General features: G+C 37.0%; 2 protein-coding genes across 6 annotated transcripts in view; one reads left to right on the forward strand and one right to left on the reverse strand.

Annotated features, from left to right (window-relative positions):
• The window catches only part of LOC136034363 (cytochrome P450 4C1-like), a 171,561-nt gene that overhangs the window by 74,064 nt on the left and 78,152 nt on the right, over positions 1–19,345 (reverse strand). For all 5 annotated transcript variants that reach the window (XM_065715504.1, XM_065715501.1, XM_065715502.1 and 2 more), the window contains one exon: positions 5,425–5,515. In XM_065715504.1, coding sequence (XP_065571576.1) covers positions 5,425–5,515 — 91 coding nt within the window. The remainder of the gene's footprint in view (positions 1–5,424; positions 5,516–19,345) is intronic.
• LOC136034364 (cytochrome P450 4C1-like) overlaps positions 1–19,345 on the forward strand; it is a 290,741-nt gene that overhangs the window by 61,621 nt on the left and 209,775 nt on the right. The gene's annotated exons all lie outside the window — the stretch shown is intronic.

Here is a 19,345-nt window from a genome sequence, read left to right on the forward strand (position 1 = left end):
TCCCAGCTGCAATGGTTGTCACAACTACGTTTGACATACTTTCCGTTTTATTAATATTAATCTTCAGGCCCAAAGGGGAAGCTTTTGCTGCTAATTGTGTTACGAGAGCAACACTTTGGTTTTGTCGTTTTTTTTCCTAGCATCCAGATTTCAGCTTATTCCTAGAAAGTGGTAAGGGTCTAACATCTGCGGTTTTTACGGAAAGTGTGGACCTTAGGCCGCATTTGACGAATATGAAAATCTATTGTTTTTACCAATTTCTGTTCGTAATTTCAGCTGAGTTTATCATTCGTTTTTTTTGCACTTGGGATTGCAGTAGAGAAATGTTATCAGATGTGCCTCTTAAACTTAAAAAGTTCTCTCATTGCTAAAGAAATCAGAGCATCCTTTGCTCCTTTCTAAGTGATGACGTTAGAAACTTCGCCTACGGCAAAAAGTCAACTTTTGAACTAAGACAGATAGTGGTGACAGAGACAGTGAAGACAGAAATGGATGACAGTATATGTCATCCATTTTTTTTTATAGCAAAATTCCTTCATGAAAAATATCAGTTTGAAAATTTAAAGGGGATGACAACTACAGTAGTAAGGTATACACCGAAACCAAAAATTGGTCGATACAGAAATGGTATCAGATGTGTCTCTTAAACTAATGTTCTCTCATTGCTAAATAAATTAGAGTTTATCCTTTGCTCCTTTCAAAGTGATGACGTTAGAAACTTGGCCTACGGGAAAAAATCAACTTTGAACTAAGACGGATAGATTTATTTTTTCGACGGCAGTCGACAACTCTTGATGAGCTGATCAAAGCATATATCATTCATTTTTTGGTAGAAAAATTCTTCGGGAGTTATAATATTTTGAAAGTTGAAAGGGGTTGACAACTTCAGTAGTAAGGTACACACTGAAACCAAAAATAGGCCGATACCAATTGTGAGACATATAGGGGTGTTTTAAGCAACAGTCAGCTGTTAGCTCAAAATCATCTTCAGGAATGAGGGGTTCGCAACATCTGCTAGTTGGTGTACCTATTATTTGTTCCCGGTCTATTTGATGGTAAGACTAATTTGGTTCCAATGGTAAGACAAGTACGGGGACTTGTAAGAAATAATCGGCTGTTAGGCTACAATCATCGTCAGCAATATAAGGTTTGCAACATTTTCTAGTGCCAATGATGGGTTTGCAACTTTTGCAAGTTGGTGTACCTAGTATTTATTTTAAGATCCTTACAGATTAACCACTTCAGCATTTAATCTAAGCAAGGAAACAAAACCGAAGTTTTGCTCTCGCAACACTTTACTCGGCGAAGCCGAACAAAGGTTGCCGCAACACCTCACGTTGCCCATGCAACGCAGATCTAGTTCATTCAGATTATGTTGAATGTCCTCTTGGCAGTGAGCCATGAGAATAATATCGTCAGCGAAATCGCAGTCGTGTATTTGACGTTCGGGGCTTAGTTGTATGCCTCCTCTAAGTGGCAAGCTCGAAGATCAAAATCAATAAGCATTGCGACTAAAATTGGAGATAGTAAACAACCTTGACGTACACCGGACTCGATAGGGAAACACTCTGACAGCCCATTTTCCATCTGGACTGCACAAACCTGTGAAACACACTGGGATTTAATCATATTCACAATTTTCGGAGGCATTCCATAGGATAGGAGACTTTTCCACATTGCCTCTCGGTGCACAGAGTCAAATGCTTTCCAGAAGTCTATAAACACTAAAATAATCTGCACTTGCCATTCGTCTGATTCCTCCAGTAGACCACGTCATCTAGACATCAAGTCACAGCAACAACTATTGGAGCGGAAACCATGTTGCTCATCTTTAAAAATTTGTCCACTTTAATCTGGATTCTACTAATAATCTAACATAGAACTTTACTTCCGACTGACTGGAGTGTGATATCTCTCCAGTTATTACATGATGTTTTTCGACCTTTTTTGAAAAGTTTCACGATAATGCCTTTGTTCCAGTCAGGGGGGACAGCCTTATGGTCACACCCCTTACCAAGCAGCTTAAATAGTGGGTTAGCGAGAGTTTTTTTTTCTATATTTCAACGGCTTCAGAGGGACTCCATCACATCCAGCTGTTTTCCCATTTTTTAGCAGCTTCAGGGCTATTAAAACTTCCTGAAAGAGGATGGGGCCCAAATACATATCCAAGTTGAATAGGGGCACGTCAGGGACCAACACAGACTCATGGGGTATAGGCTGATCCGAGGAATATTCCCTCCAATGGTTTTGGACATTTACCTCATTGATAAGCAGCTGCCCACTTTTGTCCTCTATGAAGGGGCAAGGGTTTGTTTGCGCGCTGAAAAGCTTCTTAGTAAGCATATAAACGGTTTTACTATCACCCCAATCGGCTGCTCTTTCTTCTTACCTGCTATGTTCTCAGCACATTTGCTCTTGTCATTCCTGGCAAACATTTTCACTCGCTTATGGGCAAATTTATACTGCTGTTTTAAACTATCACAGGACTGCCTATGGATAGGCTGACTAGATGAATGACTAGGTGAGTATTTATCAACAAGAGCTTTGAGATTTGTTCTTCGCTGAATCAGCTGGCAAGTTTCATCACTAATTCACTCTTCCTTCTTTCGTTTCTTATATCCAAGAACTTCCACTGCAAAATCTTTTAGGCACTCTGATACTGATTTCCAAAGACATTGTGAACTTGTTTCGTCGGAGTCACCGAGGCTCAAAGCTGCGAATCTATTTTCTAGGGCAAGATTACATTTTTGATGAATAGTCTTATCACAGAACTTCTGGATGTCAAAATTCTTAACTGTAATTGACACTTTCTTCATTGCCTTTAACTTAATTTTGCATGTGGATATAACTAGTTGATGGTTAGAGAAGCAATCGACTCGGCTGTAAGCTCTGACATCTACAAGGGACGTTTTACTTCGCTTGCTGATTAGTATATGGTCGATCTGGTTTCGAGTGGTACCATCGGATGATTTCCACGTGCATTTGTGGATAGTCTTATGGGGATACCATGCACCTCCTGCAATCATGTCATTAGTGACACAATAATCAATCAGTCTCATGCCATTTTCACTGATTTCACCAAGTCCATGAGAACCAACCACCGTTGGCGCATAATCCTGGTGGCAGCCCACTTTCGCATTAAAATCGCCAAAAACAACCAACATATCACTACTATGAACTTTATTTATGACATCACTAAGCGACTGACAGAAAGTGTCTTTATCAGAGTCACTTGATTCATTTTTTGGAGCATACAATGCCATAAACGTCATTTTTACCTGAGTAGTCGAAAAACACGCTCTCAGGATACGATCGTTAATTGGTTCCAACTCAACAAGGCATTTATTTGCTGCATCACTTAAGGCCAGTGTTACTCCAGCCGCCTTATTACGCTCTTTCCCAGAATAAAGCACATGATAATTCTCACACTCAAGGGTCCCAAACTATGGAATTCCTGTCTCAGATAGGGCAGCCACATTTAATCGATACTTATCAAGAATTTCCATCACATTATTTACCCGATCCGGTTGAGTATCTGGGCTAATCGTTCAAACATTCTAAAATCCAATTCAAAAAGCATCTTTCATAGTCAAAAGTCGTGTTCGGAGACGTTCAGGGTTCGGTATCTCAAGATCAGTCCAAATTCCGAGGCCAGTTGTCGTTGATTCAGTAATAATTATTTTTTTAGGGTGACAGGTTATTAGCCTGCCGACCAACCCACACCACTTTACGGACTTAGGGCCGTCAGTTGTGGCCTGAGAGTCATGGCTCCTTTCTTTAAAAAGGCATTTTTTTCTTTAAAAATGAGTAATGAAAAGAAGAATAATGATTTAATTCAATAAAATATTTTTTTTACTAATATAGCCTGGTAAGGGAGTTTTGGTAAAGCTGATAATCCAAAGTTAAGAGTCTTAAAGTGGTATATAAAATTTAAAAACAAGGTTATTGAGCAATAAAAGAAATAACTTCTAGAAAAGGTTAGCACTTTAAGACCTAGTGGCAAAATCTGAGTTTGAGTAATTCAAAAAAGAGGGTTAAATTTGATAAAACATGAGAGAAAATAGAAATTACCTATCTAGCAGCGAAAGGTGGGGGTCTAAAACCAGGCTAGAATCATGTCTCTCTGGACCACATATCTACCGGACGCGAGGAAAACAATCTTTGAAGAAACCGTAATGTGATATCCCCCATTAAATTTAAAAATTGTCTCAGTAGAATTTATTCATGATTAAATATTCTAGAGGGGTTGAACTAAATTTTCTTAGCTAGGATATACAACATTTTTTAGTAAATAAGATTTGCTAGAATTCTATGTATAACACATCACGCAAAATAAGAGAACAAGTTTTTATGTAATTTTGTTTTGTACGAAGTTTGAATGCTACGCAGGAGGCCCTAGAACTAGGTGAAAGGTCAGATATCGTCTAGAATTTGCCTATCTGGATCGCATATCTTTACAAGACAAAGGACGTAGGAAGTATCTTAGTACAGCTGTTTCCCGTATAAACCCATGGCTACGGCCACTAAAAAAGGGACTGCCCCATAGGAATTGCAACAGGAAACAAGGAATGGTAGGTTCTGAAGAGGAAATGCCGCAAGAAGAACCTACCAAAAAGAAATGGTAAGTTCAGAAAAGGATTTGCCGCAGGAAGTACAGAGCCGTATTCTACTGATTCTTAATGGTTTTCAATGAGGTTTCGATGTTTAGATCTAACGAAAGTTTGGCTTTTCGTAGATATACTAATTTTGAGTTTAGCCATATCTCTGTAATTAACGAACAAGTATTGGCATATTTATTTATACTGTGAATAAATATGCATTTTCTTAATTTTCTATTCAACTACTTAGTTTTCCATGGATGTTAGGTTTCAGGTAGAATAAAAGCATGCCTTTTCATAGATATACAAACTTCTACCTTAAAGTCCCTCCTTCATGAATAAAGACAAATCACTAAAAGGCCAGAATCCAGGAAAAAATCGAATTGCTCCCACAATATAGATATAGCAAAAATTCTCCACAATTAAGCATTCTTGCGGCAAACTATTGAAAACGCTCGTGAAAAAGATATCATTTAAATAATTTTTTTAGCTTGATGAAATTAGGAGGAAAGGGGAACTAGCCAAATATAGCCCTAGACTATATACAAGTTTTTTTTATTATTGACTTTATTTGGCATTACGAGTCAACTGTTGCTGAGATATCACCCACAAAATAATAGCAAAATCCATATGAGCAATAATTGAATATTCAAAAATTAATAAAACAAAAGATTGGCTCAAATCAGCAATAGCTGTATCGCAGTATTAGTAAAATCTAAATTTTAATGGTCTTCACTGTAGCATGAAAAAAGACAGAATACTAATAGCTTGCCAAAATCAACACAGTTTACCAATATAACAAATTACGTAAATTAAAATATATTACCCGAGGAAAGAAGTAATCCGTCTCCCAGCCAATCACGAATGAAATCATAGTCAATACTCTTCTTGATCAGCGTTGTGCTGCTTAGCAAGGGCTAAAACAAAAACAATTGGTGATAACATAACCAGCGAAAAATCGAAACTGATTAAATCCCAAATTCAACCAATAACCTTTTTGGTGACAGTTGCCCCACCCCTTGAAAGACCAGGAATAGACAAAAATGGAAAAACTTTATATTACTACTACTGACATCTCGTCACAGCAAAAAGCTTCCTGAGGCTGACCTAACACAAGGCCTTCAAAGTTTCTTCGCTTACTTCCAGGGTAGTTCATCCTCAAGAGAGAATGCTTCGTGACTTGTGATGGCAAAATGAGCTTAAGCCCCCAGAGTGTCCTGCGAGCTTTGCTTATCCGTTGTACTATATTAAGTATTTTTGAAGACCATACAATTCAAATAAGGATAAATCTTTTTATTAAGACAGTGAGAAGAAACAATAAAAAATACTGGATATTTTGATCACATAAACAGTGATGGTCATCAGCAGATATACTGCTAATGACGTGTATCTGCTGATGATGGTCACTGTATATGTGGTCGAAATATCCACACTTTTTATTGCTTTTTCTTCTCTGTCCAATAAAAGCATTTCTACCTATTTGAACTGCTATTTACTGCAGAATCTTAGTAACCTCAAAAACGTACTAACCACGTTTGCTGGTGATGGGTAGGAATTTATGTACCCCTCCAAAAGGATCATATACACGTTATCTTCTTGGACTACCCACCGGAAAAGCAGACAAAATCCTACAGAATTCTGGCAGGAGAATTTGGCATTAAATGTAGAGGGTAGCCAACTTATTGCAGAATTCTGATCTTGAATACATTTGGACCGATAATAAAACTTAACACAACAGTACTAACGATAATAATACTATAACTAAAAAATGTTGGGAATTTCTTTTTAAACAAGAGCTAAGAGCTCATATGGCACTTGTGACGAGGAAAAAAGAGCTAAGAGCCAAGAGCTCATATGGCGTGAGCTCTAACAAAATTATAAGAATCAATAGATTGATTTAAAAGGAAAATCAGAGGCTTAATGCCAGTCGGGATTTAAAATAAGAGCTCTGAGTCACGATGTCCTTCTTATATATCAAAATTCGTTAAGGTCCGATCACCCACTCGTAAGCTATAAATGCCTGATTTTTTCAAATTTTTCCTCTCCCTTTTGCCCCCCAGATGGTCGAATCTGGGCAAACGACTTTATCAAGTCAATCTGTGCAGCTCCCTGACACGCCTACCAATTTTCATCGTCCTAGCACGTCCAGAAGCACCAAACTCACCAAAGCACTGAGCCCCTCCCCCCAACTCCCTCAAAGAAAGCGAATCCAGTACGGTTACGTCAATCACGTATCTACGACATTTGCTTATTCTATCCACTAAGCTTCATCCCGATTCCTCCACTCTCAGCGTTTTCCAAGATTTCCGATTTCCCCCTCCAACTCCCCCCGATGTCAACAGATCCGGTCGGGATTTGAAATAAAGCGCTCTGAGACATGAATTCCTTCTAAATATCAACTTTCATTAAGATCCGGTCACCCGTTCTTAAGTTAAAAATACCTCAATTTTTCTAATTTTTGCAAATTAGCACCCCCATTTCCTCAAAAGAGAACAAATCCGTTCCAATTATGTCAGTCACATATCTAGAGCTTGTGCTTATTCTTACCATCACGTTTCATCCTGATCTCTCCACTCTAAGCGTTTCCAAAGATTTCTGTTTCCCTCTTCCAGCCCCCTATGTTCCCGGATCCAATTCGAGTCGAAAATGGAGCATCTGAGACATAATATCCTTCTATATATCAAGTTTCATTAAGATCCGATCACCTATTCGTAAGATGAAAATACCCCAATTTTCACGGTTTCAAAGAATTCCGGTTTTCCCCTCCAGCTCCCCCCCCCCCAATGTCACAGGATCTGGTCGGATTTAAAAATAAGAGCTTTAAGCACAAGATCCTTCTAAATATCAAATTTCATTAAGATCTGATCACCCGTTCGTAAGTTACAAATACCTCATTTTTCCGAATTACCCCCCCCCCCAACTCCACCAAAGAGAGCGCATCCGGTCCGGTTATGTCATTCACGTATCTTAGACTTGTTTTATTCTTCCCATCCAGTTTCATCCTGATCTCTCCGCTTTAAGTATTTTCTAAGATTTCCGGTTCTACCACCCCTCCAATAATAAATAAGAGATCTGAGGTCCTTGTAAATATGAAGTTTCATGAAGATCCGATCATCCTTCGTAAGTTAAAAAAGGTCATTTTTCTAATTCCGAATTAACCCTCCCCCCAATTCCCCCAAATAGAGCGGATCCGTTCCAATTATGTCAATCACGTATCTAAGACTTCTGCTTATTTTTCCCACCAGGTTTCATCCCGATCCTTCCGCTACAAGCGTTTTCCATTATTTTAAGTTCCCCCCCCCCAATGTCACCAGATCCGGTTGGGATATAAAATAGGAGCTTTGAGACACGATATCCTTCTAAATATAAAATTTCATTGAGATCCGATCACCCGTTCGTAAGTTAAAAATACCTCATATTTTCTAATTTTTCAGAATTAACCCCCCCCCGAAACTACCCCAAAGAGAGCGGATCCGTTCCAGTTATGTCATATATGTATCTATGACTTGCGCTTATTTTTCCCACCAAGTTTCATCCCGATCCCTCCACTCTAAGTGTTTTCCAAGATTTTAGGTTTCCCGTCCCAACTACCCCCCCCCCCAATGTCACCAGATCCAGTTGGGATTTAAAATAAGAGCTCTGAGACACGATATCTTTACAAACATCAAATTTCATTAAGATTTGATCAACCGTTCGTAAGTTAAAAATACTTCATTTTTTCTATTTTTTCCGAATTAACTGGCCGCAACTCCCCCCCCCTGATGGTCAAAACGGGAAAATTACCATTTTTAATTTAAACTGGTCCAATCCCTGATACGCCTGCCAAATTTCTTCGTCCTAGATCACCTGGAAGTGCCTAAAGTAGCAAAACCGGGACCGACTGACAGACCGACAGAATTTACGATTGCTATATGTCACTTGGTTAAAACCAAGTTCCATAAAAATTTAATGTAGGTCTATGCGTAGATTAGGGTGTTCCCATCTGCAACGCAGATTTGTAAGTTGGCTATTATTTTAACTTACCAGCAAAGCATATAAGGGTGGAGCGTTTGCAGTGACTTAAGTAGTGACCGAACTGTGAATTCCAAAGCACACATACCACTGAATTCCACGACACACATATTCCTGGATTCCATGGGAGCCCTATCCCGTCATTCCGACGACACCCAGCAGATGTATGTTACGTCATAGAGTGTTTTCTAAGAGACGAAGATGCATGATACGTAATTGGAGTTGAAGGTGACGCAATCTTGCGTGACTTGTTGGATTTGCTTCAGTATTATTTCTACATCATAAGGATAAACATCTACATCTTATTTTAAAAAGTGAAAATGAAATATTCCAAGAAGACGTGTGTACATGATAAAGTTGTCATAGCAATGAATGCTGACAAAGAGAAATTTTTAAATCATGAAACAAGTGCTAATGGCGGTCTTATTGCAAATGTATGCGTGCGTTGTCAAGACAGAAAGCAGTTAAATTTCTTTGCAGCACCGACAAAATACAAGTGTTATAGAGGTGGATATGAGAGATTAACATCTCCAGAGAAGTTAGTGTTGAAGGATAACGCAAGCCTAAGACTTTTAGTTGCTGACGAAGGCCGACTTCTTGTTGATGGTAGAACGTTACCCGTTGATAGATCTTATCACCATCCTCCTACTATTACCATTCAACATAAGGTAAAAAGAAGACAAAAATACCCCCGCAACGTCATGCAACGTATCATGTCTAGATATCGAAACTGTTATCTATGTAAAAATAATGAGGTAATAGCCAGAGAAATTGCAAGTAAAATAAAATGGACACTATCAGACATTATCTGCAAGGAAGTTAAAAGTGACTTGATGAAAAATAACAAACATGCAAGCACCGATGATAGTTTACCCAAGGGTACATTCATTGAACCATTAATAAATCTATAAAAAAGAAGCAAGTCTATTATTAGTGAGATTCTTAATTAGTCTATAACCAATAGAGAGATTGAAAAGATTAACAATAACTGGATTTGAGAAACATAAAATCACACGGAATATAGGAAATTTGAAAAAATGTGTTATTCTAGATGATGATTGTTTAGAGTTACCTCTTCAAAGAAAAATATTTTCACCAAGATAATGATTGACGATATAATGAAAATGAGTCTCCGTCTTTAGACTATTGCATGAAACTTTTACGTCGTGGCCCAGATGCATTTAATCAATTTATTGATACACTAGTTGAAACAAAACAAAATGATATTGTGATTTTGCTGTTAACTAATACCTAGACGGTCATTTCGCAAAGAAATAAGAAATAAGTTACGTGACTTCATTCGATTACTCCTCCTTTTAGGAGACTTTCATTTTCTCCGATCAGTTTGTTTTTGGAAGTGAGACAGTCGACATCGAAAAACATTTTACACATTTCCTTTGTTTGTATACACTGAGCAGCTGGTCATCCTGTGAGAATTGTACTTTTGTTGTTGACTATGATGAAAAGTGTAGATTATGCAACCCATGTAAATTGCACACAGGATACGCAATGCAAATTAAAGACTGTAATTCTTGTCTTGAAGAGATTTGTGACTCTCATAACAGAGGTTTCCTATTCTCTAATTGTCACTATGATAAATGTGATCAATGGAAAAATACTTACCCTGGTATGATTGCAAAAAACCCTAAACAAGATTTCAGTTTATTTTTAAGAGACTGGTATCGTAGTGCTTTTAAATTGCTTTGGGGAGAAGAACCAGGTCTACGCTTCAATTGCTAGAATAAAAAGAGAATCTGGTTTTTACGACATCGCTGCGAAGATACCGGCTACTATAATTATAAACCTACAGACTTCTATTTGACTGTTACAGAAAGTGATTCTTCATATGAGAATTAAGTATGCGACATTATTTCAAATGGACAATTCAAAACACTGAAATTTATAATATAAATCAGAATAGTATTACTGACTTTACGAAGAAATATAATAAATATGAAGTTAAATTATATTGTAAAAAAATGTGATCCTGATTTTGCATACCAGGATCAATACAAGTTGAATCCTGACAAGCTGCTGCCACATATCATTAACGATGATTACCTACACGTGGAAGAAGAAATCTAAAGGGCACAGAGTTTTGTACATACAAATTTTACTAATAAACAAATTTACAAACATTTTAAAAACATTTCACTCTATTGCACTGAAGTTTATATTATACAGGTAGGAAAGAGTTTTTTCAACTAGAAATTCATTCAATCAAGAATTGTCATCATAAATGCTGACAAAATTCACTGTAAGTATATCCACGACATCAAAAAATAAAATATAATAGTGCATGAAAACCACAGCATTTGGTGGATAAATCATGTATTCGCTTCCGATTTTTTTGCTAGATTTTCTATTTTGCTCAAAGAAGTTTTTAATGCGAGGCGCGTAGAACGTATACGGTAGGCCGAGAGTATCAATAATTCAACATTCGTTGCTGTTTGAAAGATGCATAGCCAATGCTCCGCCTTTACAGTTGATGGGCTACTATTAACAATTACAAGGGTATTGTTAACGCTGAAAATGATCGAGGAAATCCGAAGGTATTCAATTCAATTTATTCAAATAAAACTAAAATATAACACCAATAATAATAAAGATCCTGGAAGCGAACTTGTTGAGGACCATAACCACAAAAAATTGAAAATGAAGAAGAGAGAAAAAAAAGAAAAGAGAAAATATGGATAACTAAAGCAAATTGAATAAGAATTTAGAGAGTTATAATATCAACATTTTAGTACATTGTTATACAGCGTGCGAAAACTTGTGGATAGCTCGACACTGGAGGGTATTATATTCCATTGAAGTATAGATTTATAAATGGGGGATCGATGGGCGGAACTAGAGACACACTTGGGAACAATGAAAGAACGGTTGGATGAACGGAGACAGAGGCCTTCAGAATTATTAATATTAAAATAAGATAATAATTGAGGAGGAAGATTTTTATGGTAAGCGGAGTATGCAAGGTATAGATTTAACTTTTTGATGATTTGTTCAAAAGGGATAATACCTAAATCGGAGTACAAGTCCTGGGTGGGATATAGTCGGGGCAGCCGAAAAACTGCTTTGATGGCACGGTTTTGGGCAGATTTTAATTTATTGATAACTGAAGGAAAAGTGTTGCCCCAAACAGATCCACAGTATGAGATATATGGGTAAATAAAAGAGTAATAAAGGGTGACAAGGATATCGGGAGGAAGAAAATAATTCGCACGATTAATCATATTTACCTGTCGCAAAATTATGGCTCTGATGTAGGACACGTGTGTTGCAAATGATAGGGAGGAGTCTTTGTGGACACCAAGAAACTTGGCAACTTCGACCTGTGGGAGGAGATTGGTAGAATATTTTAGGCCAAGTGCTTGCTGAGCTTCATTTTTTTGTAAGGGGTTCGAAATAATACAACCTGACTTTTCTTGATGTTAATAGTCATGCAGTTAACTAGACCCCACTCCTGTACTCTATTTAGAAGGGTTTGAGTAGAGGCGACGACGGATGGTAAATTGGGACCGGTGATGAAAAAGTTGCTATCGTCAGCAAAAAATACTGGGTGCACTGATGGACCCAGGTCCGTAACCAAATCAATAATATAAAGGAGAAAAAGTATTGGACCAAGAACAGAGCCTTGTGGGACGCCCCTTCGGACAGGTAGGGGATGTGAAGTCAACCCACCCAGACTCACACTCTGTACTCTACCAGAGAGATAAGAGCCAAACCATGAGAAAGGAACTTCACGAATCCCTAAGTTGTTGAGTTTACTTAATAGAACACTGTGATCAACCATATCAAAGGCCTTAGAAAAGTCCAGAAATAAGCCCAATACAGTATTTTTAAGGTCAAGTTGGGAACGTATAAACTGTGTGACGTCTATTAGTGCATGAGCAGTTGAAAATTTGGAACGGAAGCCATATTGATGAGGAGAAATCAACGAATCTGAAGAATGAATCCCAAATAAAAAGGGAGAAAGACGTCGGAATATAATTCTCTCGAGCACTTTAGATATAACTGGGAGAAGTGAGAATGGACGATAATTACTTATCTCAGACGGATCGCCTTTTTTATGAATCGGGATAACAATTGCTGATTTAAATATTTCTGGGAAGACTCCATTGATCATAGACAGGTTTGCTATGTGCACAATGGGTTCACAAACATAGGAAGATACGGTCCTAAGAAGCTTATTACTTATGCCAAAGAAGTCAGATGTACTACTATTAGAGAGACATTTGATAACTTGAAGCACCTCTTTACGATCAGTTGGAGAGAAAAACATGGATCCAGGATTCTTGATAGGTTGTACTGACTGGGAGAAGGAACAGGAGTTAGCATTTGGAATATTATTGAAATAATTATTAAAAGCATCCGGTACTGAACTTGGGTCAATTAATCTGCCACTGATGTCCTTAAGGTTAAGAGGTACAGATCTTGAATTTCTTTTTTTGAAAGAATTTCATTTATTGTTGACCAAATTTTTTGCAAGTTCCCTTTGCAAAGAGAGATTTTTGAATAATAATAATTTTTTTGCTTCCCGGAGAAGTTTGGTATATAAATTTTTGTATTTTTTATAATTAGTCAGGTCAAAAACGTTACTGGTTTTGCAAGCTAGCTTATATAGGTAATTTTTTCGGTATGAAGAGATTATCAGGTTATTAGACATCCAGGGGCGTATATGGGTAGTTTTTTGGTTTGATTTACGAACTGGAAAGGTTGAACTGATAAGATCACTCAGTCCCTGTGTAAAACCATTTGTGGCTGAATTAACATCCTGACAATCCAAAACCTTGGACCAGTCGAAGGATTTCAAACGATCCGTGAACCTGTTCATATTCACAGTATTATATATTCTATTATACGTAGGGGTTTTAGTTCTAGAGGGTTGAGTAGCTGGTAGGGAGGGTAGCGAGAGATAGATTGGAAAGTGATCTGACAGGTCAGAAAATATTATTTTGGAGGACAGGTGGTTCCCAGGGAAGTGAATACAAAAATGTTGTCAATTACTGTAGCTGTAGACCTCACAGGATCAACTCTAGTATGAAAAAGGATTGTGGGAAGAAGACCACTTGAGGTGAATGTTTTAAAAAAGGTATCACAATCATTATTATTGCTAACATTTAGTAAATTACAGTTGAATGCCCCAAAAACTATTGCCTTATTTTGTGGTAAATCAATACAACTAGAAAAATCATCAAACAGGTTACAAAAGAAAGGGGTCGGAAATGTAATGCTTATAAAATAATGAAAAAATAAAAGAATTCTCGTCAACACTTATGTCTACGACTATTGAATAAATGCATCTATTATTTATAGGTTGCGAGAATAAGGATTCACAGTCTAATAGCCTGGTGAATTTCAGACTTGACGGATGTAAAGAGAAATGCCGCCAGAGGACTTGGTTAATTTTCTTTCAATATGAATAGCTTGAAAACCAGGGAAAGGAAAATTCATTCTTATCATCAATTTCTGAAAGCCACGTTTCCGTTATTCCAATTACGTCAAAAGGGCAGTAACCATTAATTAAAATTAAGTCTTTAAAATTAGCCCACTTATCCCGTATACTTCTGATGTTAAAGCAAATTACATTAAGTTTGGTTTCTTCCATTAGCTTAGGTTTCACGTTTTTCACAAAATCAAAAGTGTCGAGATATTCACAGTTTATTTGGTTTAAAGGGCTATCGAGGCTAGCTAAGGGGCTGGTGGGCAAATTATTTTGGTAATCGTAATAGTTAAAAAAAACATTATTACACAGTGATAAATTCGTGAGAAACGTAAAATCTTGTACGGTGCACATTTAAACATCGATTGTGGTCTGATTTTCATAATCTCCTTGATTAGAATATTGGAAATCTTCTTCAGCCGACGAAATATCATTGGTGGTAATTTTGGACTGGGATGGAAAGTTTGCCGTTTTTTTCTTAGATTTCTTGCCTTTGACTAGGGCAGGGGCATCGACTACCGTCTTGGGGGTTGTGGCAATTTCAGAGCCTGCATTGATTTGATTTGCAGTTGAGTCTAAAGGTTTAACTAGCTTTGATGTGGAATCTATGTCATTTTTCATGGAGGATAATTGAGCCATAGCTGTTTCTAATATGTCATCACCTCGGAGTTTAGTGATAGCTTTCTTCTTGAGAATATTTTTGGTTTCCTCAGCTTCATTACTAACCTCAATTAAGTGACTGACTGTGAGATAAGTTGCAAGCCTTTGCCATTCTTGGCTATTTTTAGATGAATCTTTTGGAGGGCAGGATGCTGAAGTAAACTTAGGTAAGGGATGGGGGGAATGACTAGAACCTTGAGTATGAACATTATTTACCTCTTTTGGAAATGATACTGTCTTTGCATCTGCTACAGCAACTGTTGCTTGGCTTCTACTGGGCCGATGGGATGTGGGTTGCCAAGGGATTCTTGCAGCTACAACTGAGTAGGGTAGGTTCATTTTATCAGATGTTCTAAGGATTACAACTCGCTTTTGGTGAGCTGGGCAAGATTGTTTTTGGAGGGCTGTGTGTCCCTTATGGTTACAATTTCTGCAGAAAGGGTCTGACTCAGGGCATTCACTAATTGCGTGGCCTGTTTTCCCACACTTAAGGCAAGACGGATGGGACTGTTTGCAGTGTTTTTTGCTGTGGCCATGGGCCAGACAAGTGGAGCATTAAAGGGGCTTAGGATTATAAATCTTGTAAAAAAGAGACATACCGTACAAGAATATTTCTCCACTTAGCTCAACTTTGCAGGAAATGAGGATTGAACGGCTAGGGTGAAGAAAACCTTCTTTGTTTAAACTTAGCCTTATAGCAGTTGAAGGATTGATGAGAAGACCTGAAGAATCTATTAGTTCAGTTTGTATTTCCTCCACTTTTACACTGGTATCAACACGATACAGCACATACTTGTGTAACTTTTCCACATCTTTTTTTGTGGCTAAAATTTTTGAGCAATCAAGAATTATTTCTTTGGATTTTGACAGGACATGGTCTGCCGCCTGAGAAGACGTAAAGTAAATATCAATAGACTCGTCCTGCTTGAAAACAAGTTCAAAATTCACCTTGGTGATCAGAAACACAGCTTTCCTAATTTGCATTATTCGATCTTTTGAAAAGGGTTGGCCATTGGTTTTCTTGATTGAGACAGTATAATAATTGGGGTGATCGTTAGCACTTGTTTCTGGGACACTTGAAGAGAGGGATTGCACTATCGTTGGTGAACGAGTTTCATCCTTTTTCCTCTTTTTGCCAGGCGTCTCATCTCTTTCATTAGAGTTAGTTTCGGCTAAGGCCTAAATTCCTGACAAGTGGCTATCAGTTTCGGATCGCGTAGTTGGGGAGGGTTCTAGGAAGAGTTTTATAGGTAGGTTGGAATGGCGACCGGCTAAGGGTTTCAGTGGGAGTATCCTTCTCGGGTGGTAGCCTTAGGGGCTTTTCTACCGTCATTTATTCCGACGAGATACTGCAGATTCAAAAACTGTTAATCAGTCTTGATCACAGCTTTTAATCAGCGATAACACCAATATATTCAATTATACACTAATAATAACTCACTTTGTATGAAGTGAGCAATCCCTCACAATTAAGTCCGCTAGTTAATTGCGCAATCTAACACAATACAGTACAAAAAGTAATCCGATTAGGTTCATAAGCTAGTTCCTTTTAGTTCAGATACTAAACTCATACTGATTGCATAGGTATGCAATAGGATTTGTATTTGGACATGTAAGGATCCAAATTCAATACATTGATTATTTGATTCGTGTTCATTGTGCGAAGTCTAATAGAACACTGCTATCAGAGTTAAATATTCGGCAAAAGTACACTCCAAACGTACTGTACCCGTCCGGACAATAGTCATATCTTGAGTACCGTACAAATCCAATACAATGATACCATGAGTTTTTCCAAAAATTTCTTCGGTTATACCATTTTCAAATAATTGTGAATCTCGATGTAGGGATTGCATTGTCAATTCATATAAGGTCCTGTAGGATTTATCAAAGGATAATTTGTAGAGTGGATTTCCATTTACTTTAAATACAAGATATGAAAGAAAAAAGACTTCAAATTTATGTGAAAAATTTGTCCAGGGTCCAATAGCACTAGCACTTTTTACAAAAGCCAAGGCAAGTTTTAAGGGAATTTCACCATTAATGAATGATGAATCGGTGTAGGTACGTGTACACGTAGCATTTTTCATTTTGTTGTTGATTTTTGCTAGTTTGAGGGATGAGCAGTTTAATATTATTTTTACTAGATCTTAATTTTTCAATTGTCAAAACAACAAAACTCAAAGCTTGCTGTTTTTGTACATGGAGTGTTACCGAGATGAGAGAGACTGTTACACCGGGTGCAGTGCCAACTACTTCTCGCAAAATAAAATTGGACGGAGCAAGTTGTAGCTTTGTATCAATCTTAACGTTGGGAGGCAAACATTGTGGTATATTATATATCTCATGATTTATATTCCAAACCAAGTGTAAATCTTTAGATGTCGCATCTCCAAGTATATTGCTAGTGACAATGTACATTTTATACTCATATCCAATAGCCATACCTCTCATTATAGGACATGGGAGTCATCAACATGAATTATATATAACTTTGCATAATTTGAGAGCTTGTTGCTTGTGCTCACCAACGTTCCACTTATGTAGACACAGATTTGTCTAAACAAATTGTGTAGTATACAATTTTCATAGGATAGACCCTCGATAAAACTTGGTTTTTCTTTGCTAGACTTTATGACAAGGACATGTACATTTATAAATGTGGAAGTAAAATCTATGAAATAATCTTCACTGGAATAAATATAAAATATACATTCTTAATGTTAACTGACACAGCCCCAAATACCAAGTGTTGACTAGAATATATTGAAGGTACTTTATATTGTAGTGGTGAATGTGTTCAAGAGTGCTTTTTCGTATTAGAACACGTAGAAGGGTGACATTGCTCTTACCAACTCTCGATGTTTCAACGAATGAAGCGTAAATAAATATACAATTGTTAGATGAGAAGTCGGGGGGATAGTGGGCGAAAATAACTCTATCCATACCACTAATGCTTCCGGCGCTTCGACAATTGATTACATTCCGTTTAAAACCAAGAACATCTCTCAGATTATCATTGAGAATAACCTTCTCATTGTCAATGGGAGAATTAATGTAAATCTTGCCCTGTTTTGTTGAATAGTTATAGTGGAATGCAACATTTTTACAAACAAAGATTTTTCTCTTGATAGTACGATACAAATCAGTCATGATCGCATATTCCTTTTTTGGTAATGTGACAAAGGGATATTCACCCGAGTTCATTGATTTGATCAATTACTCGGTAACGAGTGGCCAATCATGTGGTCTTACTTTAATATCGTATGTACGATCCTTTCTCGGAATATCATATGTACTTTTAAGAATACAATCAACAAGAGCAACTCCATACCTTCCCTTGAATTTGATGGCGGAGGAGAGTTTGTCCAAATATCGCTTGTTTTATTCAAATTACCATAGAGGGGGAAACAGACATTGAACATGAATGTCACATAAAAATCATGAAGCATTGTGAACGTCTTCGGCGGCATATTAAGAATCAAATTCATGAGTTGTATCCTAGCCGACGAAAAAACAACTGTCTCTTGCCATTAAGAGTAAAAGTCTTTTAATATCTTGTCTATTTGATACATTCCATTATTTTTAACTTTTTGTAATTCACAATCATAAAAAACCCCAAGAATCTCGTCATCTTTCATATCACCTTGATGATACTTTACAGGTCTATTGTCTAAGACTTTGACACTTTAAAAAGTTCAGTAGACCACAAGTAATTCCCTATTTCAAAATATTACTTGTTTGATGATTCAAACTGTATCTTTAACATTACATTTCTTCATCAAAACCTTTTCATTGGAATATTGTTTAAGAAAAATGTTCAGTGTACTGTTTAGGTGATAAACTTCAAGTGGACTTTGATTAGAAAGCGATCGATGAGGACGTTGTTCATAAATCAACACAAATGTTATCTAAATCTTGAATAAAAGCAGCAGTATTTTTAAATGTATAATTTCTCGAAATTAAAATTAAAATTCATCTTATCAAACATTCGGCCAAAGCCGCTTTTATAGGACTATGACTATGATAGAGTATTGTATTATATTTTAATAAAACCTCTTTTACATGTGGATTAAAAAATGCACTTCCCAGATCTGTTTGAATTTTTCTTTAAGAATCTCGTTCCAAGATAAATTCAAGGCAGGGGGGAAAATGCTTTAGTTTTTCGATAATGAAAAATAAAGAAGTATTCTGTAAATACTCTTTTGCTAGTTTATTTTCAACTCCGGCGACTCAGGCGAGTGTGGTGGGGGAGCCTAGACTTTCCCCTTCACCAATACTTTCATAAACTCGTTTCAAAACTTGAGGCATTCTGAAAGTAAACAAGGTGTGGATTGTCCGCTACCACTTTTCATACTAAATGTAGAGGGAAAACGCTTTTGTTTAATACCTTTTAAATCATCACGCCCACTTGGCGTGCTTTCCAAAAAAGCTATATCTTTTGATATTTCTTCATATTCCCTTAATCGTTTTAAAACGTGCTTATTACCAATAAGCCATTTTGGAAAATTTGATGACTTTAAAAATTTATATAAATGACTATCGAATGATTCGAGTCCTGTAAGATTTGCAATCAAATCTGATAAAAAATCAATGAAATTGTAACTCTTGCACTGGAATAAAACTTCAT

Source organism: Artemia franciscana, chromosome 13 (assembly GCF_032884065.1).
Source record: "Artemia franciscana chromosome 13, ASM3288406v1, whole genome shotgun sequence".
NCBI classification, from domain to species: Eukaryota; Metazoa; Arthropoda; class Branchiopoda; order Anostraca; family Artemiidae; genus Artemia; species Artemia franciscana.